This window comes from Equus przewalskii, chromosome 9, assembly GCF_037783145.1.
Source record: "Equus przewalskii isolate Varuska chromosome 9, EquPr2, whole genome shotgun sequence".
NCBI lineage: Eukaryota > Metazoa > Chordata > Mammalia > Perissodactyla > Equidae > Equus > Equus przewalskii.
This window is the reverse complement of record NC_091839.1, coordinates 18,370,912-18,398,019: the sequence shown is the minus strand read 5'-3', so window position 1 is coordinate 18,398,019 and position 27,108 is coordinate 18,370,912. Positions and strand designations below refer to the sequence as shown.

General features: G+C 52.8%; 2 protein-coding genes and 1 long non-coding RNA gene across 5 annotated transcripts; 1 reads left to right on the top strand and 2 right to left on the bottom strand.

Annotated features, from left to right (window-relative positions):
- The first annotated feature begins 2 nt into the window (after window positions 1-2).
- LOC103553310 (uncharacterized) lies at window positions 3-22,560 on the top strand. Of its 2 annotated transcripts, XR_011522362.1 has the most exons (6): window positions 3-136; window positions 3,830-3,968; window positions 8,415-8,646; window positions 21,062-21,127; window positions 21,204-21,397; window positions 21,904-22,560. It is a non-coding gene; the product is annotated as an uncharacterized lncRNA (long non-coding RNA). The 2 variants fall into 2 exon arrangements; XR_011522361.1 differs by lacking the exons at window positions 21,062-21,127; window positions 21,204-21,397; window positions 21,904-22,560 and having other exon boundaries at window positions 8,415-8,679.
- On the bottom strand, window positions 2,821-6,568 carry BAX (BCL2 associated X, apoptosis regulator). Of its 2 annotated transcripts, XM_070558184.1 has the most exons (6): window positions 6,444-6,568; window positions 5,818-5,869; window positions 5,580-5,726; window positions 5,080-5,215; window positions 3,380-3,484; window positions 2,821-3,073 (listed from the first exon to the last, which is right to left on the bottom strand). In XM_070558184.1, the coding sequence occupies exons 1-6, from the start codon at window positions 6,475-6,477 to the stop codon at window positions 2,969-2,971; spliced, it is 579 nt and encodes a 192-aa protein (XP_070414285.1). In that variant the 5' UTR covers window positions 6,478-6,568; the 3' UTR covers window positions 2,821-2,968. The 2 variants fall into 2 exon arrangements, with proteins under 2 accessions (XP_070414285.1, XP_008522042.2); XM_008523820.2 differs by lacking the exon at window positions 6,444-6,568 and having other exon boundaries at window positions 5,818-6,429.
- On the bottom strand, window positions 13,301-21,399 carry DHDH (dihydrodiol dehydrogenase). Its single transcript, XM_008523819.2, has 7 exons — window positions 21,263-21,399; window positions 20,721-20,832; window positions 19,878-20,041; window positions 17,311-17,563; window positions 15,227-15,351; window positions 13,689-13,842; window positions 13,301-13,448 (listed from the first exon to the last, which is right to left on the bottom strand). Exons 1-7 carry the CDS (start codon window positions 21,350-21,352, stop codon window positions 13,339-13,341), a joined length of 1,008 nt encoding a protein of 335 aa, XP_008522041.1. The 5' UTR covers window positions 21,353-21,399; the 3' UTR covers window positions 13,301-13,338.
- Window positions 22,561-27,108: the final 4,548 nt, after the last annotated feature.

The following is a 27,108-nucleotide window of genomic DNA, read 5'->3' as shown; positions in this document are numbered from 1 at the left end:
GCCTGGGGATGGGGAAGTCACGCGACTGTAGCGCGAGGTTGTTGTGAAATGAGGAATTGGGGGGTGGGGAGTTGCGCGGGAGGCCAAGGTCCTGGGGCTGATTCTGGGAAGTCACGGGATTCTGGGGGTCTCTCTGGTAGGTGGAAGACTAGTGGGGACCCTAGAACCCCTGGGGACACTGGGAAAATGATGATGCTGGGGTCCTGGGGGTGTCTCAGGAAAGTAGGTTGGATTCTGGGGTTGTGTTCCGAGAGTATGGACTGTTCTGGAGCCCTCGGGTTGCTCAGAGGTGCAGAGTCCTCCAGATGACTGAGGTTTGCTCTGGGAGCTAAGGGGTCGCCGGATCATTGGAAAGTTTGGAAGGCGATGAGATGATAGTTCTGGAACCTTGGGGATCTCTCTGGGAGATGGGTGGGAGGGGGGCCCTGGAGCCCTGCGGTTCGCTCACAAGTGGGGGCGTTTCTGGAGCCTTGGAGTTCGCAGTGGAAGTCTGTGTTTTCCTGGAGCCTTCCCAGGAGAGGTTTTTAAGCCTTTGTGGTGATCTGCTGGATTAAAAGGATAGTTGTTGGAAAGCCTTGCGGTTCAGCCCCGGGGAGTGGGAAACACATGCTTCTGGAAGCCTAGTAGGGGCTTTTTTAAGTAAGCGGTCTTGGAGAGCCCTTTGGAGCCCTTCAAATACTGTCTGAGCCACTTGGAATGCCTTGGGGCTATTTCAGGGGTGCACTGTTTTTCTGGGAGCAGAAAAGGGGAGGCGTACAATGACACTGGCGCTTTGGGGTGTCGCTGAGGCTGCGTTTCCTGAGGACTCTTTCGAAGGCAGCTGGAGACTCTGGGAACTCTATTTGGCTTTGAAGCACTCTCTCTGAAGCTGTCCCTGTCCTGCGTGACACCTGCCCTTCAAGGACACCCAGAACAGCCTGGGTCCTGGGGAAACAAGGAGGGTCTGGGGACTTGTGGACAGGGTGTCTGTCTTCGACCGATGGGCGTTTTTAAAGTGTGCCAGGTCCAGGCTGGTGGCCGGAGGCCAGAGCTGCTCAAACCACATCCCCGCTCTCTGGGAGCTCCCCGTAGTTGAGGGGGAGACAGACATAAAGACAGAAACTTGGCCTTATGGAGTGCCCTCATGGAGGCCACCAGCGGGCTGGGGCAGCGAAGCTGAAGCCGCTGGCGTTGGGGGGAGGTCAGGGCCTGCTTGGCAGAGGAGCCACTCCTAGCTGCCCAGGCGGGGTCCCTGCTGACCAAGGGGATGCTGGGCCAGGCGGTTGTCCGGGGTCCTCAAGGGGTGTCCATGGCCAGGCGAGCAGCCGTGCTGAGTCATGCTGAACTCAGCTGCAGGAAGGGGCTGGGGCCCGGGGGCGGAGTGGGCACACGCTGACCTCATCTCTGGGGGGGCTGCCTGCTCTCTGGCTGGGCCCCCGGGCGCTAGACCGGGCTCAGAGCCAAGTCTGTTCCCCTCCCCCAAGGTGCCGTCTTCAGTGCTTTGTCCCCGCGTCTTTCTGTCTTTTTAGTTCCCTTGGTCTTTTCTCTGGGCTCCTGCCTGTGGCCATCTTGTCCCCTCCCCTCACTGCTATCTTAGCTGTTTGACATCTCTCCCCGGACTTGGTGTCTCTGGGGGAGGGGCGATTGCCCCAGGTACATGGTCACCAGGCTCTGTGGGTTACTCTTTCACCAAATCTCTCACTCCATCCTGAAGACCTTTAGCCTCAGGCACGTCCCACAGGTGGAGAGGTGACTTGGAAAGTGCTCACAGGGGGAGGGAGAGCAATGAGGAACGGGTGCGACAAAGATGATCTGAAGGATGGACAGAGATGGGGTTTGGGGGAGATCGCGGGACATGGGGGAAGACAGACCCAGAAAGAAGAGGGGGACAGAGACTCAGAGAGAGGGGGACAGGGGCCCAGAGAGAGAGGGACAGGGACCCAGAGAGAGAGGAAAAGAGACTTCGAACAGGGGGACAGGGATCCAGAGAGAAGAGGGGGACAGGGACCCAGAGAGGGGGGGAAAGAGACTCCAAACGGGGACAGGGACGCAAAGAGAGGGGGACAGGGACCCAGAGAGGAGAGGGGGATAGAGACCCACGGAGGAGAGGGGGACAGGGACCCAGAGAGAGAGGGAAAGAGACTCCAAACAGGGGGACAGGGATCCAGAGAGAAGAGGGGAACAGAGACCCAGGGAGAAGGGGACAGGGACCCAGGGAGAGGGGACAACAGACTGACTCTGAGTGATCTCATTCTGGTTGCTTGTCTCTAAATCTGCCAGGCCCCTTTCTGAGCTCAACATCTTCCTGGGGCCGGCTCCTCTCCTGGGGGGCCCCACCCAGTTCCTGGGCCAGACCCCAGCTCCCTGCCCCCCTTCTCCCCCACAGCAGTCTTGGGCCTCATCCTCTCCCTTGGACCCTCTGGTCCCAGCCCCCTCAGCCTTCGGACCTCCAGTAACTTCCCCACGGGGCCCCAGCGCCCTCCCCAGCACCTCCCAAGTTCCCCTCCCCTTGGCTCTGCGCTTCTCCACTTTAGTAAAGTGCAACTTCCTGTGGTCCCATCTGGTGGAAGCTTCCAGGCCCTAGTTCCCCAGGCCCAGGAGGCCTGCTCGGCACCCTGCTGCCCTCTTCTCCCCCCACACCCCTGGGCTCAGGCCTGGCCCAGTGCTGCCTCCAGCACAACGCCCCAGAGCTGCCACATGTGACCTGAGTTGCTTCCGGGGCCCTGGGAAGGGTGAGCACCCACAGAGGGCGCTGGGCACCCTCAGAAAAAGCTGTGTCAGCACGTGAAGCTGGGTCCCCTGCGACAGTCAGGGAGTGCGCCAGTGACTCAGACGCTGAAGTGTGGCCCAAGGAGGTTTATTGCCCCCCGAGGCCACCCCCCCACCCCCCCATAATTACAAAAGTAAGAAAATTGCCCCCATCCCCGCCCCTCCCAGCAAAACGCCATAATTTATGCAGAAGAGTCACAGTCCAAGGCAGCTGGTGGCCTCAGCCCATCTTCTTCCAGATGGTGAGCGAGGCGGTGAGCACTCCGGCCACGAAGATGGTCACTGTCTGCCACGTGGGTGACCCAAAGTCGGAGAGGAGGCCGTCCTGGGGACAGGGACAGCAGTCACTTCAGGGATCAGCAAGGGAGAGGGGTCAGAGGGCGTGACCAGGTACTAAAGAAGACTTGAGGGACTCCAGAGGAAGGGGAGGCACCAAGGAGGCCAGAAGGCACTAGTTAGGTCAAGGGTCAGCGGGAGGTCAGAGGTCACAGAGAGGTCAGTGGGTGCCCGATGAACGGTGGGGGGGGGATGGATCAGACATGTGAGGAAATGCTTTATAGGTGACATCTGATGATCTAGAAATAGGGAGGGGGCAGCTCGGTGGTGGGCTCAGGGGTCCCAGAGGCCTCACCCAACCACCCTGGTCCTGGATCCAGCCCAGCAGCCGCTCTCGAAGGAAGTCCAGTGTCCAGCCCATGATGGTCCTGATCAGCTCGGGCACCTTGGTGCACAGGGCCTGCGGGGAGTGGGGTGGGACTTAGGGACTCAGCCTTGTCTTCCTTGTCTGGGGACAGTGGCCCCAAGCCTCCTTTCTCCACTCTCTGCCTCCCCTCTTGCCCCCCCTGCAGTCTCTTTTCCACTTAATCAGAATGAGCTTTGTAAACTGTAAACTGGATCTCATCGCTTTCAGCTGCCCTGCTCACAAACCTTCCATGGCTCCCCAGTACCCCTGGGGATAAAGACCAAAAGGCAGAGCTCAGCCCATGAGGCCCTGTGTGAAGGCTCTGACTCGATCACATTCCAATTTTCCACTTCTTTGCTGTGCCTCATTGACCTTCTTCCATGTCTTCATTCCCACCAGACTCTTCCCTGCCTCAGGACCTTTGCACATGCCGAGTCTTCTGCCTAAACAGGCCTCAGCTAAGCGAATTTTCATTCATTCTGCAGAGCTCAGGTCTAATGTCACTTCCCCAGAGAGGGCTTTTCTGACTCCAGACCAGGTAAGACCTGACACCTCCCTTACCCATGACCTCTCTCTAGCTCCCTGAACTTGCCCTTCCCACCCTTTTATTGGGCTGCTTCTCCCCTGTTGTCCCCAGCTCCATATGCAGCCCCACCATCACCCTGACTCCTGTCCCCTGACGCACAACATTCAAGCCTCATTAGCTCGGTTTTGCCAAACACATCAAGAAACCTCCTTCCCCACCTCCACAGCTACCACCTGAGTCCAGGTCAGCCATCGTTCGCCAGGACTCTTACAGGTGCCCCCTCACCAGCTGCCCAGCCTTTGCCCTGTGCCCCATAATCCCTTTTTCTACCTACAATGCCCAGAACAATTTGTTGGGCTTCCCGTCCCCCAATATTTTATCATGAGAATTTTCAGAGAAAAGTTAAAAGAATTCCACAGTCAACAGCCACATACCAGCAATCTAGACTCTACAATTAATATTGTGCTCTACCTGCTAGCATAATGTTTTAAATTTCTAAGTCACTCTCCTGTTTCACACCAGCCAGTCACTCCCGTCTGACTCAGAGTAAAGCTAAAGTCTTTACAGTGACCCAAGAAACCCCTTGCCATCTGCCCTCATCTCCCACCCCTTCCCCCTCCTCGCTCTGTTCTAACCACACGGGCTCCCTCACTGCCCTCAACACACCAGGCTTGGTCCTACCTCAGGGCCTTTGCACTTGCTGTGCCCTCTACCAGATGCCTTTCCCCCGATCCTCATATATGACTGCATGAAACTTTCTTGTCATTCCAACTTTGGCTTTAAGGTCACCTCCTCTTAGAAGTCTTTCCTGACCACCACACACAATCACATCACCCTAGTTTACTTCTCTCAGCACTTATCACACGACATGAGCGCCAGGAGAGCAGGAACCTAGCCTGCTTTGTTCAGTGCTGCATCCTGGGTGCTGAGTATAGATCAGGCACATAGTAGGCTCCATAAATGTTTGTTGAATGAATAAATGAAGGAAGGAGCAATCGGCCCATAACCATCTCTCTCCATTCCCTCTGGTTCCTGGGCTGCCACAGGGGTGGACCTCACGACCCCCAGGTTCTCAGAGGCCGGAGGGACGCCTCCCTGGGCTCGTCGCCCTGCAGCCGCCCACCTTGAGCACCAATTTGCTGGCAAAGTAGAAAAGGGCAACAACCCGGCCCCAGTTGAAGTTGCCGTCGGAAAACATCTCAGCTGCCACTCGGAAAAAGACCTCGCGGGGGGAGTCCGTGTCCACGGCCGCAATCATCCTGCAGGAAAGAGGAAAGCCAGTGCTGGGGAGGGAGGGCCAGGCAGTGTGGACACCCTGGCATCCACCCTCTACCAAACATAAGGAAACTGAGGCCCAAGCCAGGCTGAAGCGAAAAGCAAGAGGCCAGCACGGGGCAAAAGGGACAGGGGGACATGTAGGAAAGTGGGGAAGATGGCTCCATGAAGGAGGGTTTCAAGATCCTAGGCGGGTGGGGAGGGAGGGCTGGGAGTCCAGAGTGCTGAACTGAGCAGCGGGGCCCTGGACCCCTGGGTCTGAGGGTAAAGGGGGCTGTGAGCCTGGACTTCAGGCTCCGAGGGGAAGAGGGGTCGGGAGCTGGGACTCCTGGGTCCCAGGGGCCACACCTCTGCAGCTCCATGTTACTGTCCAGCTCATCTCCGATGCGCTTGAGACACTCGCTCAGCTTCTTGGTGGACGCATCCTGGGGCACCTCCTCCAGGCCCAGCTCGGGTGTGTCTCCCCCCATCCGCCCCGCGCGATCCTGGATGAAACTGGAGTGGGAATGGAGCGGGGGAGGGTGCAGAATCAGAATGGGGCATCGCTCCTCCAATCCGCTCCGCGATAATCAGGCCTCAGACTCACCCCTGAAGCAAAAGGGCCCCTGTCTTCATGATCTGCTCAGAGCTGGTGGGCCCTAGAGGAGAAAGGAGGGAAGAGGTGCCTGGACTCTTGGGTCCTAGGGGAACCAGGGAACTGAGGTGGCTCATGATCCCTGAGGGAGGACAACGCTAGGGGGCCCTGCATTTCCGGGTCCCCCTGGACCAAGTGCCTGGGGGGCTCAGACAACTGAGTCCCTGATGGAGGAAGGGCAGGAAGCCTGGGCTTGTAACCTACATTCTTCCGGGGGAGGAGGCTGAGGGAACACTTTAAGCATCCAGACCCCTGGCCTGAGGGGGCAGAGGGGAGGACCCGCCCCTCCCACCAGGAAGTGGTGCCGGCGACAAGCCCGGGCCTGCCCGGGGGCTTTGATTGTGGGGTCTGCAGCTTCTCGGGGGTCCGAGCTCGCCAGGCAGGAAGGGATCGGGGCGCGGAGGCCAAAGAGCCGGGGACCCCCGGGGAGGGAGGGGGCTGCTGGCTGGCAGCGCCGGATCCGGGAGTTTCTGCCCGGGAGTGCTTGGAGATCGCGCGGCCCCGGGCCGGCGGGACGGATCGGGGGGCCGGCGGCGAGGGGGCTCGCCCTCCTCCCGCCCGTCTGCCTCCCGCCTCACCCCCGCCTCTGGGTTGCTCCCCGGACCCGTCCATCACCGCCGCTCCCGCCGCCGCCTCTCGCCGGGTCCGCCCGGGCGGCCGCAGCACGCCCCCAGTCACGTGAGCGCCCCGCGGAACGTGCGTCTCTCACGTGACCGCCCCGCAAAATGGCCGCGCCCCGCACGGCCGCCCGGTCACGTGACCTCACCTGCCGCACCTGCCGGGGGGGCGCGGCCCCTGTCACGTGACTGTCCGATCGGTGCTTCCCGGCAGGAACCGGTCGTGGCGCCCTCCCGCCGGGGCGCCCATTCCGTCGCCGCTGTGACTTTCCTTCCTTCCTTCATTCATTCATTCGTGCAACGTTGTCAGAAGTTTCGGGTGGGATCTGAGCCCTCCCAGGGCGGAAGGAACAGCCAGTGCCCATCAAAGAGGAACACTATAGGCCCCAAATGGCATTCACTGGGGCAGGGCATTTCCGATGACTAAAGCCTATGAATAGGTATGTGTGAGTGAAAGTAAAAGGAATCTGAAGTTGAAAAGGTGGCAAAACTAATCTACCGTGATAGATTGGCAAGGTATGCACCAGGAGGGTCCCCAAAGGAGGTTCCTGGGGTGGCTGAACTGTGCCATATCTTGATCTGGGTGGTGATGACTTGGGTAGAAACACGTAAAAAGTCACTCAGCTGTATGCATAAGACGTGCACTTTACAGTATGGAAATTATTATATCTACCCTAAAAGAAAATGATAATAATAAAAAGGAACTCAGGGGCCGCCCCGTGGCTGAGTGGTTAAGTTCCCGTGCTCCGCTTTGGCGGCCCAGAGTTTCCAGGGTTTGGATCCTGGGTGCAGCCATGGCACCGCTCATCAAGCGATGCTGAGGTGGCATCCTGCATGCCACAACTAGAAGGACCCACAACTAAAACTACACAACTATGTACCTGGGGGCTTCGGGGAGAAAAAGGAAAAATAAAATCTTTATAAAAAAAAAAAAAGAACTCAGATCAGAAAAATAGGCTGGGGTCAGATGATAAAGGGTTTGGACATATAAGAGAAAGGAGCTCTGTCCCGAGTGTCGCTGGGAGCCCTGGCACTTGAAGATTATAGATGTCCTAGTCCATCAGTGTAACACTGCCAGGAACATAGTCTGACAAAGTCAAGTTTATTGACCCATTGCGATGATGAAGGCCACACCACAGAGAAACCCTGGGGCATCTTGAAAAACAAAGGAGAAAGTAGGGTTATTACAGGATTTGGAGGAAGAATGGAGTTTAAGTGACAACCAAATGTTAGGCTGGAAGCGAAGCAGGGGCAACGTCAGGTGCGGACTGTGGAGAGGAACCAGGGTCCTGGATCCTCGGAAACTACAAGATGAATGTAGATGTGGAGTGTCGGGTCCAGAAACCCTTTATCTGAAACTGTGCACCGGGTTGAAAATCCAGGATGCTACTCTGGATCAAATGACTTAGATCCTACAGGCAAGAGTGGGATGTTTCATTTTTACTGATAGAATGTCCAACACTTTATGATTTTAGAGAACAAAGTTTCTCTGTTTTAAGCATGTCCTTGGGAGAATAGTGTTTCCTGTTAGCTTTGGAGCTGGCTTCATCTGTGTCTGTTAGTCCGGCCCAGGGAATTAGCCCGCCCTCTGCCCTAGTTACAGAGAAGGGAAGAAAGGGCTTTGAATGCAGCCACAGATGTCTAAACAGTACAGCTGTTGAGTAGAAGGGAGAAAACCTTTTAGATAATTCTGAAGTCCAAATTGCTTACGATAATAAAGATGCTGACCCTGTGAAGCCTGCCTCCAAGATGGTCCCCAGTGATTCTCACCTCCAGGTGTTCATGTCCCTGTGTAGTCCCCTCCCACGGTGAGTTGGGCTGACCAGTGTGACCAAGAGGATATTGTGGAAATGACAGAGTGTCACTTCCTAGGTTAGGTCATAAAAGTCACTGCAGCTTCTGCCTAACTGTCTCTTCGCTCACTCGCCTTAGAGGAAGCAGCTGCCTTGTGGCGAGGACACTCAAGCAGTCATCCTCCAGAGAAACACGTGCGGCAAGGATCCTCCAGCCGTGAGAGCGAGCCACCTTGGAAGCAGATCCTGCAGCCCCAGTCAAGCCTTCAGATGCCAGCCGTCCGCACCAGCATCCTGACTGCAACCTCCTGAGAGATCCTAAACCGGAACCGCCAGCTAAGCCACGCATGGATTTCCGACCCTCAGAAATGGTGTGAGATGATAAACGTTTATTGTTGCTTGAAGCTGCTAAGTTTGGGGGCAATTTCTTACACAGCAATAGATCGCTAATACACCTAGGATAATTACGGCCTGTTTACAGCTGAGGAAACTTGAGCCCAGAGAGGCGGATGGACTTGCCAAAGTTGTACAGTTCTCATGGGTGCTCTCGGGTCTCCAGCTTGACAGCTGTATCATTTGGACAGAGCTTTCTTACTCAGCCCCACTCCTAGACCCTCTTGTCCATCCCCTCTGTGGACCTAGGAGGGTCTTTTTTTTTAGGAGGAGGAGGATTAGCCCTGAGCTAATTACTGCCAGTCCTCCTCTTTTTGTTGAGGAAGACTGGCCCTGAGCTAATATCCGTGCCCATCTTCCTCTACTTTATATGTGGGACGCCTACCACAGCATGGCATGCCAAGCAGTGCCGTGTCCGCACCCGGGATCCGAACCGGTGAACCCCAGGCTGCCAAGAAGTGGAATGTACGTACTTAACCACTGCACCACTAGGCTGGCCCCTAGGAGGGTCTTTCTGTACCCAGAGCTGGCCCTGGCCGTCCCCTGCTCACAGCCCTTCCATGGGCCACTGGTAATAAGAAATATCTCTTACATGTTGTTATAAGACAAGGAATCTAGTAGAATCTTCTCTTTGATGTATATCCCAAGAGAAAAGAGATAAAATGATATTTTACGATTCTTCTAACAAAGAAAAATACAGTTCATACATATTTTAAAGTTATTACAAGATGTAAGTTATGGGTGGAACCTGGGTGTGGCTTAGCTGGGTCCTCTGCTTCAGTGTCTCTCATAAGCCTATAAGAAAAAGTGTCAGCTGGGGTTCTGATCTCATCTACATGCCCAACTGGGGAAGGGTCCATTTCGAAGCATGCGTACATGGTTGTTGGGAAGGTGCCGTTCCTTGAGAGATGTTGGGCTGAGGACTGTTGGCTACAGGCCATCCTCACTTCTTTGCCATGGGACCTCTTCATAGGGCAGCTTGCAACATGGCAGCTGGCTTCATCAAAGAGAGCAAGCAAGACGGAAGTCCTCGTTGATTATAACGTAGTCTTGGAAGCGATATCTCATCACTTCCACAGTTAGCAGCAGGTCACTAGGTCCTGCACTGTCAGAGGAGAGGAGATTACACAAGGACGTGAATACCAGGACGTAGAAGTCACTGAGAGCCAGGAAAGGAAGAACACTTTGCACGCTGAGGAAGCGCGGCAACGGAGAGGAAGAACAGATGTTCTAGCGGCTGAGTTATTCCAGGGCAGAGGGCCCTGGGGGCTGACCTAGGAAAGTTTCTAGGGTGGAGAACAATAAGTAGGACTTCAGGGCTCCACTTCTGCCTAGACATATTAAAAGTGACTCCATCTCTGCTGCTGTAAAAGTACCAGTTGTTCTGGTTAGCTATTGCTGCGTAACGAATCAGCCTGGAGCCTAGTGGCTTAAAACAGTGACAACCCTTTTATCATCTTTCATAAGCCTATGGGTGATGGGACTGGGAAAGGCTTAGTGGGCATTGCAGCTTGGGGTCACTCGGCAGCTGGAGCTGGAACAGCAGAGGGGCTCAAACAGTTGAGACCAGAGGGAACATCTATTTTAACGGAGCCTCAAGGCTTCCTGTGTGGTTTCTTTGTGTTGGATAGTTAGGACTCCCTCCCAGCTTGGTGGCTTCAGGGCAGCTGAGCTATTTATGTGATGGCTGAAGGTTTCAAGAGGGTTTCAGCTAACAGAGAAGAAATTGCACGCCTTTCCTGATGTAACCCCCGGAGTCGTGCAAAATCACTTCTGCTTCGTTGTGACAGCTACAAATCAGTCATGAGCCCACTCAGTTTCAAGGGAAGGGGAGCTGGACTCCACCTCTTTTTTTGTTTGTTTGTTTGTTTTGAGGAAGATTGGCCCTGAGCTAACCTCTGTGCCAGTCTTCCTCTATTTTATATGTGGGACGCCTGCCACAGCGTGGCTTGATGAGCAGGTGTGTAGGTCCATGCCTGGGATCCAAACCGGCAAACCCTGGGCCGCGGAAGTGGAGTGTGTGAACTTATGTGACGGTTAATTTTATGTGTCAACTTGACTGAGCCATAGGGTGCCCAGATATTTGGCCAAACTTTATTCTGGGTGATTCTTTTCTTTCCTTCTTCTTCTTCTCCCCAAAGCCCCCTAGAGCATAGTTGTGTATTCTAGTTGTGAGTGCCTCTGGTTGTGCTATGTGGGACACCACCTCAGCATGGCTTGATGAGCGGTGCCATGTCCATGGCCAGGATCCAAACTGGCAAAATCTGGGGCTGGCCCAGTGGTGCAGCAGTTAAGTGTGCACATTCCACTTTGGCGGCCCAGGGTTCGCTGGTTCGGATCCCAGGTGTGGACATGGCACCACTTGGCAAAAGCCATGCTGTGGTAGGCATCCCACGTATAAAGTAGAGGAAGATTGGCGCGGATATTAGCTCAGGGCCAGTCTTCCTCAGCAAAAAGAGGAGGATTGGCAGCAGATGTTAGCTCAGGGCTAGTCTTCCTCAAAAAAAAAAAAAAAAAGCCCTCCTCTCAGCTTCCGTGCATTGAGATACATATTTGGGGCCGGCCCCGTGGCCAAGTGGTTAAGTTTGCGCCTCTGCTGCAGGCGGCCCAGTCTTTCGTTGGCTCCAGTCCTGGGCGCAGACATGGCACTGCTCATCGAGCCACGCTGAAGTGGTGTCCCACATGCCACAACTAGAAGGACCCACAACTAAGAATATACAACCATGTATTGGAGGTCTTTGGGGAGAAAAAGGAAAAAAAAAGAAAAACTGGCAAAATCCTGGGCCGCTGAAGCGGAGTGCCCACTCGGCCATGGGGCCGGCCCCTCTGGGTGATTCTTTGAGTGTGTTTTGGGATGAGATTAACATTTAAATTGGTTGGGGCTGGCCCCGTGGCCGAGAGGTTAAGTTCGCGCGCTCCACTGCAGGTGGCCCAATGTTTCATTGGTTCGAATCCTGGGCGCGGACGTGCCACTGCTCATCAAGCCACGCTGAGGCAGCGTCCCACATGCCACAATTAGAACGACCCACAATGAAGAGCATACAACTGTGTACCGGGGGGGCTTTGGGGAGAAAAAGGAAAAAATAAAATCTTAAAAAAAAAAAATTTAAATTGGTAGACAGATTGCCCTTCCTAATGTGGGTGGGCCTGTCTAATCAATTAAGGCCTGAATAGAACAAAAAGGTGGACCCTCCCCCAAGTGAGAAAGAATTCTCTCTGCCTGACTGCCTTCAGACTCAAAGTGAAACGTCAAATCTTCTTGGGTCTCAAGCTGCCAGCTTTTGGACGAGAACTACACCATCAGCTCTCCTGGTACTCAGGCTTTCCGACTTGGACTGGAACGAGACTGGAACGAAACATCAGGTCTCCAGTTTTCCAACTCACCCTGCAAATCTTGGGGCATGCCGGCCTCCGTAATCGTGTCTTTCTTCTATCCTTCTAGCTTGTTGCTCCACCATCCACAACACACGCTTCCATCTCATGGTGTAAGATGGACACACCAATGCCCAACACCACATCCTCACTCCGGTACCAGGAAAGGTTGAAAGGGAGGCCCTCCTCTTTGCCTTTTCAGGCCTAACTCAGATGCTGCACACATCCCATTGGGTTCTGTTCTGAGATTTCTGCAAATTGCTTACTTGTTCAAAGTGAGAGTGACTAGTGTCATAAACGCAATATATCCATCTCCATCTTCTAAAACCTAGTAGAATTGAACTTTCTGGACTCCCTCTGGTTCATTGAGGCCATGTGACTAGTTCTGGCCAATAACTCATCAGAGGTTATGTATGTCGTTATGCGTCAGACCATTTAAGTTTTGGTACCTCCAGGGCATTCTTTCCTCAGTCACTGCGATGGGCAGGACTTCAGATTGTAGTGGCTCTTTAAGCCTGGATCCCAGACACATACAGACCAGAACCCTTGGCCAAAAGCTAACACGAGTGAGAAATAAACCTGTCGTGCTAAGCTGAGATCTGGGGGCTATTTGTTACTGCAGCATAACCTCACCTATCCTCACAACTACAGGAAAATGTGAAAGTTAGACCTTGCCTAGAGCACAGAGTTGACCCTAATTGGCTGGCCAAGGACCTACATATAGCTGCTCTCCAACTGCTTGTAATTTGGGACATATGACCCAGGCTCTGCCAGTAAGGCCACTGAAACTCTGGTGAAGGCACATCCCTTCTTTCCCGTCGAAATGACTCTTTGTGCCATCACGGAGGCCTGGACGTTCTGAAGGCCAGTTCAGGAAAGGCCTGACCTCAGAGTGAAGGGCCATCAGCTAACATTTGTTGAGGACCTACTGTGTGCTGTGCTGTTCATATACCTGTTCCCATTTAATCCCCACCAGAGGGTGGTGGGTACCATACTGATAAGGAGACAAGAGCAGAGAGAGGCTGGGGGAGGGTACAGTTGGGACACCTCCTTCCCACAGACTGTTCCCGGCCCGAGGTCACAGCCTGAGGCAAGCGAACTGTGGATCTGCCCACAGGGTCTGCTCCAGGAGCTTGTGAAAAATGTGGTCCTGACCCCGCCTTCCTCCCCTCTCCACATCCTTCCAGCAAGTTTATTCTCTCGTGACCCCTTTGGTGGTGGGCTCTCTGCAGCTCCCACCAAATCACCACCTCCAAGATCTCTGTGGAAGCCATGTCTTTATTTATTCACGGCATGCATCAGCGTTTGTCTTGTGGGAAGGTGACTCCAATGGCCTTCCTCACCTCCTCGAGGATGTCAGCCAGGAGCTCACTTTCCGCCAGGGGAATCACAGGACTTTCCGTCAGGCCTAGGGGAGAGTGCAATTAGGGACCCCTCCTACTCATGCCCGAAAGACCCACAGAACTACAATTCCCAGAATCCCATGAGGCACAGTAATATAAGGTTCTGGCAGATGGATGCCCCAGAGAGTCCTGGGAGATGTAGTTCTAATCAGCGGCTTGAGTGGCTGGTGGGGAGGGGCCCACCTCCCCTCCCAGGCATGCCCCGCCACCCTGCCACCCTGCCACCCTGTCCTCCACATCCTTACCCTTTCTCAGGCACTCCCGGACATGGTTGGCTTCGTAAGTCATGCCTGCTCCATTTGTAAAATTGAACTCCTTGCCGGGGGCTGGGGGCAGTGGGAATTCCTTATGCTCCCCGTTTACCACCAGCTCTGTTGGGCACCAGCAGGGGTGGAGGATCTGGAGGGAGATAAGAGGTGGCCCTACTGCCCTCCCCAACAGGGCTGCTGGGGGCTCCTGCCTGGTGATGCCCCGCTCTCACACCTGGTGGCTAGGAGTAGTAGCCCTCTATCCTCAGTGAGGTCCCTGCACCCCCATCCCCGGCTGCTGGGGGTTTGTTTCTTAGCAGCACGGATGTGACACTAGAAGCCTCTCTGTTCATCTCCCCAGAGGCAAAGTCCTCTCTAAGCTGATGCTTAGTCCTAGTGAAGACAGCTTATCTTTGCATCTGTGTGAATCCCCTTTGCGAGGAGACTTAGACAATCCAGCACCTTCTTTTTCTTTTTTTTTAAAGATTGGCACCTGAGCTAACAACTGTTGCCAATCTTTTTTTTTTTTTTTCTGCTTTATCTCCTCAAATCACCCCCAGTACATAGTTGTATATCTTAGTTGCAGGTCCTTCTAGTTGTGGCATGTGGGATGCCGCCTCAACGTGGCCTGACGAGCGGTGCCATGTCCGGGCCCAGGATCCGAACCGGCAAAACCCTGGGCCGCTGCAGCGGAGCGCGAGAACTTAACCACTCGGCCACGGGGCTGGTCCCCAGCACCTATTCTTAACCACTAGGCGACTTGTTTTTTTCACCCCAGAGCCCTGGGAAGTCTAAATTATCCTGAAGTCTAGGCCAAAATAGAAATATAGAGATACAGCCAGGGCAAGGTCCAAATTTTGCAATTCGAGTCTGGGGCAAGGTCCACATTCTTCCGCTAAGAACAAGATATCTTTCTAGCAACAAATGGCCCCAGGAAGCCGCCCTTTGCTAATGCCCAGATCCTGTCCTGCAAGCAATTCCAAAGGTCAGACTGCCCTCTGACCATGGTTGATAAGAACTGGCTTCTCACGGGGGCCGGCCCAGTGGCGTAGTGGTTAAGTTTGCACGCTCTGCTTCAATGGCCCAGGGTTCACCAGTTCAAATCCAGGTCGCAGACTTAACACCGCTCATCAAGCCGTGCTGTGGCGGCGTCCCACATACAAGAACTAGACGGACCTACAACTGGGATATACAACTATGTACTGGAGGGCTTTTGGGAGAAAAAAAAAAAAGGAGGAAGATTGGCAACAGATGTTAGGTCAGGGCCAATCTTCCTCACACACACACAAGAACTGGTTTCTCCTCAGCCCTAAGGATTTTCGGCAGACTGATAGGTTCACCCTTAGGAAGGAGCCAGGAGGTCCAAACCCCGTCTCATAGCCTGGTTGTTGAGGATGGATTCCTTAGCAACAGTGTAGGAGGACGCTGGTTCAGCACGTATCCAGCTGCAGCAGCCACAGCTGGCCCACTCCTGTTGCGAAGGGCCGTGTTTCCCAGCACTTGGGCCGGTTCCAGCTCGGCCGGTGGCGCCTCACCTGGGCTATGCCCTTGGTCCCGCTCACGAAGGCCGTATTGGTGAGCTCCACGGTGATGCTGCACGTGAAGCTGGCGTGGACCCCTCCTGGGTACTGGAGTAGCACAGTGACGGTGTCATCCACACCTGGGGGAAAGCACAAGACAGGGGCAAGCCTGGCCTCAAATCCTGCCTTGGGCAGGAACCTGGGGCGAGAGATCTCGTCTCTAATACGACAATTAGAGAACTGAAAAAGAATGAAGCACTGATCCGTGCTAACGCATGGATAAACCCAGAAAACACTTAACGTTAAGTGAAAGAAGGCAGACATAAAGGGACCCATATTGAAGGATTCCATTTGTGTGAAGCATCCAACATTTGCCAAATCCATAGAGCCAGAGAGTAGATTAGTGGTTGCTTAGGGCTCTGGGGGGCATGGGAGAAGTGGGTGTGGTTTTTTTTTTGAGTAATGAAAATATTCTAAAATTAATTATGGTGAAAATGCACAACTCTGTGAATATACTAGAGCCATGGAATTGTACACTTTAAATGAATAAATTGTATGGTATGTGAATCATATCTCAGTAAAGCTGTTACCAAAATAAGTAAATAAATAAATATATGCTAAAAAAAAAAAAGAGAGACTTCACCTCTCTGAGCGTCAGTTTCCGCCTCTGTAAATACCTCTCGTGTAGGTTTGTGAGAGTCAGTTTTCTCATCTCTAAAATGGGCATAATCATAGAACCTGCCTCCTGGGGTTGTACAAATATGACATTAAATGATGTAAAATGCATAAAGCATTTAGAAGCCTATTTAGATCCCAGTAAGAGCTTATGTATATGTGACATATGATGTACATAATGCTTATAAATAAGCATTAGTTAAAAATTAACTACAGCATGTAAAGTACTAGCCTGGTTCTAGAACGCGTCAGGCAGGCCATGGCTGGAAGGACTCACTGACCCCGTTCTCTTTGGTTTCAGATAAGCCCAAGTTCTTAGCCTGGGTCTGCTGTGTGAGCCCGGATAAGTCACTGCCCCTCTCTGTACCTCAGTTTCCTCATCTGTGAAATGGGGACAGCTGTCTTCTATCTGCCTCAGGGAGACCCTCCCCATAATAAGCCTAATGCAGAGGAAGAGCCTGATACATGGAATCTGTTGTAGCTCCCATTGAGCCTAGAAATGGGCCAGACATTAGACTGACACAGTTTTCTGAAGGGTGACATGGCCCCCCACGTATTGTTCTCCTGGCTGTTCATTCCCTTCTGTGGTGCCGTTGGCAAGGACGGCCCCAGGAATTCCCCTCATTAATCTATGAGTGCCTCCTTTGCAATGTGACTTTGCAGCAGCTTCCATCAAGAGGCACAGTTTGTTTGCCCATCTCTGAAATCTGAGCTGGCTTTGGGCCGTGGGACAGGAGCAAAGATGGCAGAAGCCAAGGTTTGAAACGTGTGGCACATTGGGGCCTGCCTTCTTGTTGCTGCCCCCGGAACCCTGAGCCCACAATGTGAATGAGCCGGAGCTAGCCAGCTGGAGAGGCCCCTGGAGGAGAACCAAGGCTCCTCAGACAATAGCCAACACCTCCAGGATATAAGTGGGGCCCTTGTAGACCATCCAGCCCAGTGGAACAGCCAGCTGACTGAGTGAGACCAGCAGAAGAACCAGCCACGCTGAGCCCAGCCCAAATTGCCGAACCCAGAGAATCACAAGCTAATAAACGATGATTATTTGAGGTCACTTAGTTCTGGGGTAGCTTGTTATGCAGAACAAATTGAGACAACTTCAAAAAATAATCATCGTTTCTGTTAACTGCTTACCAGTTGCCTCAACAGTTACTTCGTTAACTCCTTATGACAGCCCTGTTATTGACATTTTACCTGTAACTAATTAAGACTCAGAGATGTTGAGTCCCTTGGCTAAGATCACACAGCAAATCCCAATACAGAGCCTGTCCACACACTCAACTCAGATGCTCTCTGATTCATTCCGGAAGTTCCTCCAGCTGTCTAATCTGAGTGTCAAGGGCTGGGAGACATTTCCTAGCTCGGTGCTCCCATGAAGAGAGGGTCACTTCTCTGAGCATCAGCTAGCCCAGGCCAGACTGTACCTGTTTCGTAGCGCCGTCCCACGGCTGAAATCTTCTCTGGCTTCTGCCCGCCGAAGACCATGGAGATGAACTGGACGCAATAGATGCCAAGGTCCAGCAGGGCCCCGCCAGCCTGGGCCCAGTCTATGGACCGCGGTACGTGGGTTAAGTTCTTCCCAAATTCTGCGTGGGCCACTCGAAGGTCCCCCAGCGTTCCCTGGGCCAGAGCAGCCCTCAGAGCCTCTATGGCAGGAAAGAAGCGGGTCCAGATGGCCTGGGGACCACGGAGGGGCGAGATCAGGACGCGGGAAGGGAAGGAGAGGGGTCGGAACCCAAGAAGCAGCCAACCAGGTCTTCTCCCTTCTGGGGCCCAATCTTGAGGGGTTACCCGCTGCTCCCCAGTCTCCAAACAAGACCCCTCCCTCTTCCTCTCACAGCCTGACGGTCCCTGAGCTGTGTGCCCCCTGACCCTGACTCTCTCTGCCCTCCCCTCGCCGCTCCATTCCCATGACCTCAGCTCTGCCCTTCCTTGTCCTTCCTCATCTGGACCATTACCCCAGTCCCCCAATGTGAATTGTGTCCCCAGAAAATTCATATGTTGAGGTCCTAACCCCCCAGTACCTCCCAAAGTGAGTGTATTTGGAGACGGGTTTTTTTTTTTTTTTTTGAGGAAGATTAGCCCTGAGCTAACATCCGCCGCCAATCCTCCTTTTTTTGCTGAGGAAGACTGGCTGTGAGCTAACATCCGTGCCCATCTTCCTCTACTTTATACGTGGGATGCCTACCACAGCATGGCTTGCCAAGCGGTGCCATGTCTGCACCCGGGATCCGAACCAGTGAACCCCAGGCCGCCAAAGCAGAACGTGCGCACTTAACCGCTGCACCACTGGGCCGGCCCCTGAGATGGGGATTTTAAAAAGGTAATTAAGTTAAAATGAGGTCATTAGGGTGGGCCCTAATCTAATAGGACTAGCGTCCTTATAAGAAGAAATTAGGACACAGACATGCACAGAGGGATGACCATGGGAGGACACGGGGAGGAGAAGGCGCCATCTACACCCCAAGGAGAGAGGCCTCAGGAGAAACCAATCCTGCTGACACCTTGATCTCAGACTTCTAGCTTCCAGAATTGTGAGGAAGTAAATCTCTCTTGTTTAACCCACTCAGTTTGCAGTGGTACTTTGTTACAGCAGACCTAGTCAGCTCATATACCCAGTCGGCCCCCTCCAGTCCATCCCGATATGGCCCCAGTGGGACCTTTCCTTTTCCGAGAGCTGACCCTTTCTCACTCTTACTCAGTCCCCTTCTATGGCTCCTCATTGCCTAATATCAGCTCCTGTTAATTGGATGCATTTTGAGCAAGAAACTACCTACATACTTTGCATAATGAATCCTCGCAACATCCCTGCCAGGTAGCTGTCATTATGTCCATTTTATAGATGAGAAAACTGGGGCTCAGTTGAGTCAAATATCTTGCCCAAGGTCACAGAGCCAGGAACTGGGGGATGGGAGTTAGATGCCTCTGACTCTAAAGCCAGAAATCTTGACCTAAGATCAAGTTCATACTAAATACACAAAGTCTGCCCATTCTTGTTCCCTTGAAATCTTAACTCTGCTTTCCCCTTCTGGCTTTATTTACCCATGCAATTTACTTTTCCTTTAAGGCTCAGGTCAGCCCCTACCTGCCGGAAACCTCCTTGACTTGGGCAAACCTCATTGAATGGGCAACTCTGGGATCACCCATTTCCATGACTGTGGCAGACCTTGAGCTCCTTGAAAACTGAGCCTGTGTCTTGGACATTATGAGTCCCCGGTTCCTACAGTTGGATCTGGCACACCTTAGGTGCCAGTAAAAATGAGGAGGCGATAAACTCAGAATTTTGGCACTGACAAGGCACCGCAAGAACCAGAGGAACCATATTAAATCTTGACTGTGTATTTCTTGGGCATATGGAACTTTGTAGACTGGGAGCCTCGGCAATATTGGGCATACAAGACCCAGATAGGACACGGGGACGTAAATGGCAGCTATTGCTACTACTGGAGGACCTACAGCAAGGCGTTTAAGAACCACAATGCTCTTTAACATGAAAATAGCTTCTGGGGGGCCATCTTAACTGCTGGCACTAGTCATTGGCGTTTGGCGGCCATTTTTATTCCTGGCAATCTGCAAGATGTCAAAGACCCCTCTAAGTAGGCAAGTTTGATAGGGGCAAAAACTAAGGCTGCTTGGTGTTGAGGGTGTCCAGGGAGTTCCTTGGTTCTTCCAACCTGTATCCCTGGAAATCCACCCAAACCAAGCCCCACTGCCATTCTTGGCCACTTTCACTGTTGGCATCTTCTTCTGAAAGGCTGACAAAGGACCCCTCAGGCAGCCATGTTTGCTAAGGGTCAAAAGCAACGGCTCCCACCCATGATGGATGGTGCCAGTGGAGTTCTTGGCATAGCCCAACCACATCCTCGCAAGTGCGTCGACCCCAGTACCTGTTGTGGTCTTAACTCTTGATAAACCCTTCCCTGGTGTTCCTCCAAAAATGTCCACCGACAACCATGCTTAGTAGTGGCAAGCAGTGCTTCGTTGCTCTCACCTCCATAAGGAAGAGGCCTCGGGATCGGGCCTCAGCAACCATTTCGTGCACTTCCGCAGTGTTCACGCCCAGGGGCTTCTCGCACAAGACGGCCTTGCCCGCTGCCAGGCTTAGCAGCACCGCAGCCTTGTGCTGGGGGTGCTGGGCGCCAATGTAGACCACCTCTAGCGTTGGGGGAAGGAGGGCCAGAGATCAGAAGCCCCGCCCACCGCAACCTTCGGAGCCCCGCCCACAATTCAGAGGCCCCGCCCCCAGCACCCAAGAAACCCCGATTCCCCCAACCCGGGAGGAAGTCCTAGGCAGTGGTCAAACCCTAGTGTCCCATTAGGAAGGAGCTAACCATCCTCTCCCATCCCTCTATTTTCTTCAGATTATTTCCAGCCTTCTGAAATCCTCATATTAAATCATTTAATCCCCACAACACCACCAAGGAGTGGATACTATGATTTTGCCCGTTTTACCAATGAGGAAACTGAGAGGGGCAAGCAGAGAGAGAATGCCAATTCAGGCAGCCTGACTCCGGAGCCAGGCTGTTGTCCAACTACACCGTCCCTGCTCTCCATCCAGGCCACTTGGGAACACGGAAACCCGGCCGCAGGGCATATTTAACGCCTGAACAGCCTCCCTCAGCCCCCCGCCCCCTTACCGCTGAGGCCTGGCCTCTTAACGCAATTTAATCCTAGACAGCCAATCCCAGACCAAACCCATTCCTATAGCTCCGCCTCCCAGCCCAAGGTCCGCCCAGAAGCCCAAAGGGATTGACCCACCCTGCGGAGCCTTTCATCTCCTACGGGGCAGCCAGGAGGCAGCGCCCTGGGGGCCCCCGCGGCCCTTGCCACTCACCCACGTTCGGGTCCTTGACCAGCTCCTCGTAGGAGCCGTAGGCCTTGGGGATGTCATGTTTCCGCGCAAACTCCTTCGCCCGGCTCAGGTCGCGGGCCGCTACTGCCACCACCTGGAGGGCCGCCAGGGTCAGACATGAGGGGCTGGTGCAGGCGTGGAAGACGGGTGGATGGGAGGGAGGCGATGGAGGAGGCCCCGGGGTGAGGAAACATTACATCCTCCAAGAGGACGGAGAAGGGATGCGGGCCTGAGGGAGAAACTGGACATCTGCGTCCTGGGAAAGAGAGATCTGGGGAAGCGATTATTAAATCCTCTAATACCTAAATTACTCCTCTTGACAGCAGCTCAGATCAAGACCCTCCCAAGCCTCACGGAGCTCGTGTTTACAGGACAGACTTGGAGAAAGAGTGAGTAGGGAATTAGAGGTGGTTTCATTGCCTTGGGGACTCAGAAGTCCAGAACCCTAACTCCCTCCTCCCTCAGCCCCAGGAGTCCCGGGCCCCCGGCCTGCTCTTCCCCAGGACTCCGGAGGGAGGGCGGACCTGGTGCTCGGAGCGAGGCAGCGTCCGTAGCACAGTCGTGAAGTCGCTGGAGATGAGGCCGGCAGACACGATGCCCCAGCACAGCGCCATCGCCGAAGCTCAAGAGTCGCAAGGCTTGGCAACCTTCGCGCAGCGGTAATTAAACACCTGACGCCCCGCCCACCAGGGGGCGTGGTCATTTTACCCGCCCTCATTGCCTCTGCCCCGCTTCTCATTGGCCAACGGGCCTGCGCACCCCTCCAGTCCCTCCAATAAAAAGAAGGAGGTTATTTAAATCTGGCTTACCATTGGAAGAGCGCCCCTTTGGCCCCGCCTTACGGGGGGTGGGACCAGAAACACTTCATGCTTGGCCTCGGGAGTCATCTAACCACGTGACATAAGGGGAGGGGCTCTCTTTTCTTGGCAACTTCAACCCTCGGGGGTCTCCTTTCCTCCTTCCCCGGGCTCTTGGTCAGAACGCGGCGCACCGTTAGGAATTGTCCAGAGAGGGATCGAGGATGGTAACAGCAAAGATAATAATAATTACTAGTATTAGAGAGCGCCTGCTGTGGCGCAGGCCCCCGGCTCCGCGCCTTCCTTTCCTCATCCCTGACTTCTGACCACAGACCCGCCAACTAGGTTCTATTGCTCTCCATTTACAGGGGGAGAAGCCGACCCGGAGAACCATGGTCATCTGTTTGAGATCTCACAGCCGAGATGTGAAGACCTGCAAATTGGCTGCTCCCAGAGACCAGGGTTTTAGGAACCAGGCTGTCCTCCTTCTGAAGAACCCTGGGGCCAGGCTGGCGTGTTCCAAACCCCTGCATGCCACTTCTTGGCTGTACTGTTTTTCGCAAGGGGTTTCCCTCTCTGAACCTCACTTTTCTGTTATGGAAAACAGAGGTCACCATAGCATTTACTTACACAGAGTTAAGAGGGTTAACTGAGCTCTGGGGTCTACTCTAAAATATAGTAAGTGATTATTCTCTAAGTCCATTGGCAAAGGGCTGGCCAACTTCACCTACAGCACATTCGTCCGTTTCTCTTCCCTTGTAGACATTTAATTAAGATCTGAGTTTCGCACAGAGACTTCCAGGTTCCAAGCTCACACTAACTGCTGAATAAAAATGTGAAGGGATTGCACAGAGGACGCCACATCACAACTAGGATACACAGCTACGTACTGGGGCTTTGGGGAGAAAAAAGAAAAATTTTGTAGAGCTGCACACTAGAAAATTTTTAAAGTGCATGTAAATCCGAATAAGTGCTGGTGAAAACAGACTCAGGTCTGTACCCGATTAAATAATGTAGCAATATCAGTTCCGGGTTCCCACAATGTGCTCTGGTTGTCTACGATATCGCTGGGGGCAAGCTGGGTGTAGCGTCCAAAGGAACTCTGTACTGTTTTGCAAGTTCTTACATGATTTCAGAATACAGAGTTATAATTAACAATTGTTGGTGGTGCATTCATATGCCCAGAGAAATCATTTTTCAATATCCGGTAAAGTAGAAAATGAGCGTATCTTGTGGTCTGGCGATTTCTGTCCAAGACAGAAGATATCAACCCTTGAGTAGCTCAAACCTGTGCCCGAGAAGACGTGCAAGAACACCTGTTGCAGCATTGAGTGTGATAGCTCGAAATTGGAAGCAGCCACCGGTAGAAAGACAGTGGCGAATAAACCGCGGCCAATTCTAACAACAGGACGCCACGTAGCAAGGAAAGCAGATGAACTAACCTCACAATTTGTTGGCATGGAATCTCAAAAACTTAAACTTTGGAGAAAAAAAATTAAGTGACATGACAGGCGAACAGTCCTTTTCTATGACCTACAGAAGCATGTCAAACAGTACAATGTATTGTTTATAGGTACATTCTTATTTCAAAAAGAACTGGAGGGGCCGGCCCGGTGGTGCAGTGGTTAAGGGCGCACGTTCCGCTTCGGCGGCCTGGGGTTCGCCGTTTCGGATCCCGGGTGAGGACATGGCACCTCTTGGCACGCCATGCTGTGGGAGGCATCCCACATATAAAGTGGAGGAAGATGGGCATGGACGTTAGCTCAGGGCCAGTCTTCCTCAGCGAAAAGAGGAGGATTGGTGGCAGATGTTAGCTCAGGGCTAATCTTCCTCAAAACAAAAAAAGAAAAAAACTGGAAACACTTATGGGAAAGAAAGACTCCAAGTTCAGGAGAGCAGTTTCCTCTGAAGTCAGAAAGGGGATACTGTGGTTGGGGACGGGCCACACGGGGCTTCAACTCTGTCACATTTTATGCCTGATGAAAAGAGATCTGAAACAACCATGGCAATCCATTAAGGCTTGGCCAGTCTGGGCATCGCATCCAAGAGTGTCTTGTCATTTTCTCTGTACCTTTCTCGACCTTTTTATTTGCCTGAGTCTATTCAGCAAGGCTCTCATGCTGGGCCACTGGTGCCTGCCCCTGTTCTAAAGGCTTTCTGAATATTATTGTGTGTCATCCTCACAACAAATCTTTGAAGTGGGTCCTGAAGCAGCCTCATTTTACAGATAAGGAAACTGAGGCACAGAGTGGACAAGAAACTTGCTCGAAGTCACACAGCCAGAAAGTGGGCGTGCCGGGATTGAAACCCAACCAGTGTGGTCCCAGAGTCCACTCGCTGAACTGTGTCCACTCTGTTTTCTTTAACTTATAATTAAATAAGGAAAACCACTGGTCTGGAGAACAAATCCTCTGCTCAGCAGGTCAGGCACCTTCCATCGTGGGAGGCAGACCTCAGAGCTTAAGGATGTGACAGAGTTTCTGGGACCTACAGTGAGAGCCAGGGGATGAACGGAGGGCATAGAACATGAAGTGGCATTTTGGGGCAGAGGGTCAGCAAATACGTGGGAGCCCATTCCCTCATGTCTTCTGGCAGGAGCTGCTCGGCTGGGGTGCTGCTTGCTACACTCTACCCCCAAAAGACACCCACTTCCTAGCTCTCTTGCTTTCTTTACAGGACAAGCAAAACGAGGGTTTTGAAAGTGTGGCAAATCCATTTGGAGCTTGGGTACCAAATTGTGTGAGTTTGGCTGCCAGCGCTTTCCAGGACTTGCTGGCAGCATCATTGAGAGACCTCGGAGGAAGTTGAAATCCTGGCGAGAGGGGAAGCCTCTCTCCCAGCCCTGTCATAGCCAGGAATTCCAGAAAGAGCCTTCAAGGTCACTCAACAGACAGTCCTCCCAACAGAGCACACATATTTATTGAGCATCTAATCTGTGCCAGGTCCTGGGGATACACTGGAAATGAGACAGATGCTTTCTCTGTCCTCGTGCACCTGCCGGTCCAGCGGGGTTGATAGTGGGGAGAACAGCAGCAGAGGAATGGCATGAGCAAGTTCTCTGAGATGGGAAAGAGCTAAGTATGTTTTTTGTTGTTGTTTTTTGTTTTTGAGGAAGATTAGCCCTGAGCTAACTGCTGCCAATCCTCCTCTTTTTACTGAGGAAGACTGGCCCTGAGCTAACATCCATGCCCATCTTCCTCTACTTTATATGTGGGATGCTTCCACAGCATGGCTTGCCAACTGGTGCCATGTCTGCACCCAGGATCCGAACCGGCGAACCCCGGGCTGCCAAGAAGAGAAAGGCTTGAACTTAACCGCTGCGCCACTGGGCCGGCCCCTAAGTAGCTTTTTAAGAACTGAAAAAAGGCCAGTGCGGCTGAAGAAAAAGATGGTGGGTGAGTGTGATGGAAGATGCGGCTGGAGAGGCAAGCAGGGGAGAAGTCACGAAGGGCTTGGAGAGGACCCTGAAGGGTCTTCAGCAGGAGCAGCAGGGACTAATTCAGGCAGCTTCTTGTTGTGGCACCCACGACAATATTGGCATGACTCACATATTCATTCAGCAAACGTTGTTACTCACTTTACTGTTGGCCATGTGCTGGACGATGCTGGGGACCCAGAGATGAACCTCACCCCATTTCCTGCCCCCCTCTGGTGGGGGGAACAGACACAGCCGGTAGAAGGCATAATAATGCCCCCTTCCCAAAGATGCCCCCGTCCTAGTCACCAGAACCCGTGAGTATGTGACTTTACCTGATAAAAGGGACTTTGCAGGTGTGATTAAGTGCAGGATCTTGAGTTGGGGAGATTATTCTGGATTATCTAGTGGGCTCAATGTAATTACAAAATGAGAGGGAGGCAGGAGGGTCAGAATCAGAGAAGGAGATGTGACCATGGAAGAGAGTAAGAGATTTGAAAATGCGACAAGGTGGTTTTGAAGCTGGAGGATGGGGCCACGAGCCAAGGGATGCAGGCGGCTCTAGAGGCTGGAAAAGGCCAGAAACAGATTCTCCCCAGAACATCCAGAAGGAATAAAGCCCTGCAGACACCTTGATCTTTTAACCAATCAAGACCCATTTTATACTTCTGACCTCTAGAACCAGGAGATAATGAATTCGTGTTTTAAGCCATTAAGTTTGTGATCCTGTGTTTAAGCAGCAGTAGGAGACGCATACACGGCTCCAGAAGGACAGAGTCCTGGATGATGTTGCCGTCACGGTGCAAACACTAGGCAGTGTGGAGGGCCGGGGGGTGGTTACTCCTAGCCCAGTCTGGGGACCGGGGAAGGCTGGGCAGATCGGATGATGATCCAACTGCATTTTGGGAGATTCTGATGGAGACTTCCCAGGCTTAGAAGGAGAGATGGCATTCCAGACGGACAAAACCACCCGTGCAAGAGAAAGCTAGGTCCCTTTAGAAGTGAGAGCCTAGAACCCAGGATGTGAGGTGGCAGGGGGCGTGTGAAAAATAAACCTAGAAAGGGCACCTCACTGGGCCATTTGTGGTGAGTCAAAGAGCTCGTCCTGCAGGCGATGGGGTGTGAAGGAAGGAAGAAAGGAGGCGATGACCCGGGTCACATTAAGTGTTAGAAAACCACCTGTGAAATTAAAGGTCACACAGAAACTGTCAACCACACAAGGGATGGGTGGACAGCGTGCCGGGAAGAGAACACAGCCTTTATTCATGAAACCATTTATTCACCAGAATTTTTTGAGCGTAGATTCAGTGTCAAAAAGAACATTGCCCCTGCTTGAGAGTGCAGATTTTGGCCACAGCCTGCTGGGGGTCCACTCCCAGCTCTGCCACTCACTCACGGTGGGACCTTAGGCAAGTGACGTGGCTTGTCTTCTTTGCCTCATCTGTCAAATGGGGTTGGTGATGATAATTACCTTGGAGGGATTTAGTGCGGATAAAATGAATTGTTGTTTATAATGTGCTTGGGTTGGCACCTGCCACATTATAAGTGCTATAGAACTGTTAGCTACTTCGTATGAGCGTGTATTCGTGTCGCGTGGCTGCTGTAAGAAATTACCACCATCAGGAATAGTATCGGTGTTAATACTTTGAGAGTTCTGGTCGCTGCTATGACCACGAAAAAGGTGAGGAGATGCACGGGGAAGAGTTTAGTGTTTTAGTGAATGAAGTGAAGGAGGACTCAGAGAAGGGAGGTGGGAGGGATGGAGACCCAGAGAAAGAAGGAGAAAGTCTGTATTAGTTTCCTGCAGCTGCTGTAACAAATCACCACAAATTTAGTGGCTTAAAACCATGCAAATGTATTCTCTTACTCTTCTGGGCATCAGAAGTCCAAAATGGGTCTCACGGGGCTCAAAGCATCGTGTCTGCAGGCCTGTGCTCCTGACGGAGGCTCTGAGGGAAGAATTCATTTCCTTGCCTTGAATTACCAGCTTCTAGAAGCCACCATTTCTTGGCTCATGGCTCTGAATCACTTTGACCTTGCCGACTGAAATAAAGAGTCTGGGTCAAGGTTAATTAAACAAGTCTCTTTGATAATCAAGGTGAGGACTTTGAGTCTTGGCAGCAGTTCAACAGAGTATTCTGAGCAACTGCTCTGGAGT

Excerpts from the sequence above, each read along its gene's own strand:
- DHDH (XM_008523819.2), bottom strand. The coding sequence starts at position 21,352 with ATGGCGCTGTGCTGGGGCATCGTGTCTGCCGGCCTCATCTCCAGCGAC. Across the intron at positions 15,352-17,310 it reads GGGACGGCGCTACGAAACAG|GTGTGGATGACACCGTCACT; the intron begins GTACAGTCTGGC and ends GCTTTCCCCCAG. Across the intron at positions 13,449-13,688 it reads CCGGGAGTGCCTGAGAAAGG|GCCTGACGGAAAGTCCTGTG; the intron begins GTAAGGATGTGG and ends ACTCTCCCCTAG.
- BAX (XM_008523820.2), bottom strand. The coding sequence starts at position 5,942 with ATGAGCCACCTCAGTTCCCTGGTTCCCCTAGGACCCAAGAGTCCAGGC. Across the intron at positions 3,485-5,079 it reads CCAGCAAATTGGTGCTCAAG|GCCCTGTGCACCAAGGTGCC; the intron begins GTGGGCGGCTGC and ends CACTCCCCGCAG. Across the intron at positions 3,074-3,379 it reads TCCAGGACCAGGGTGGTTGG|GACGGCCTCCTCTCCGACTT; the intron begins GTGAGGCCTCTG and ends CCCTGTCCCCAG.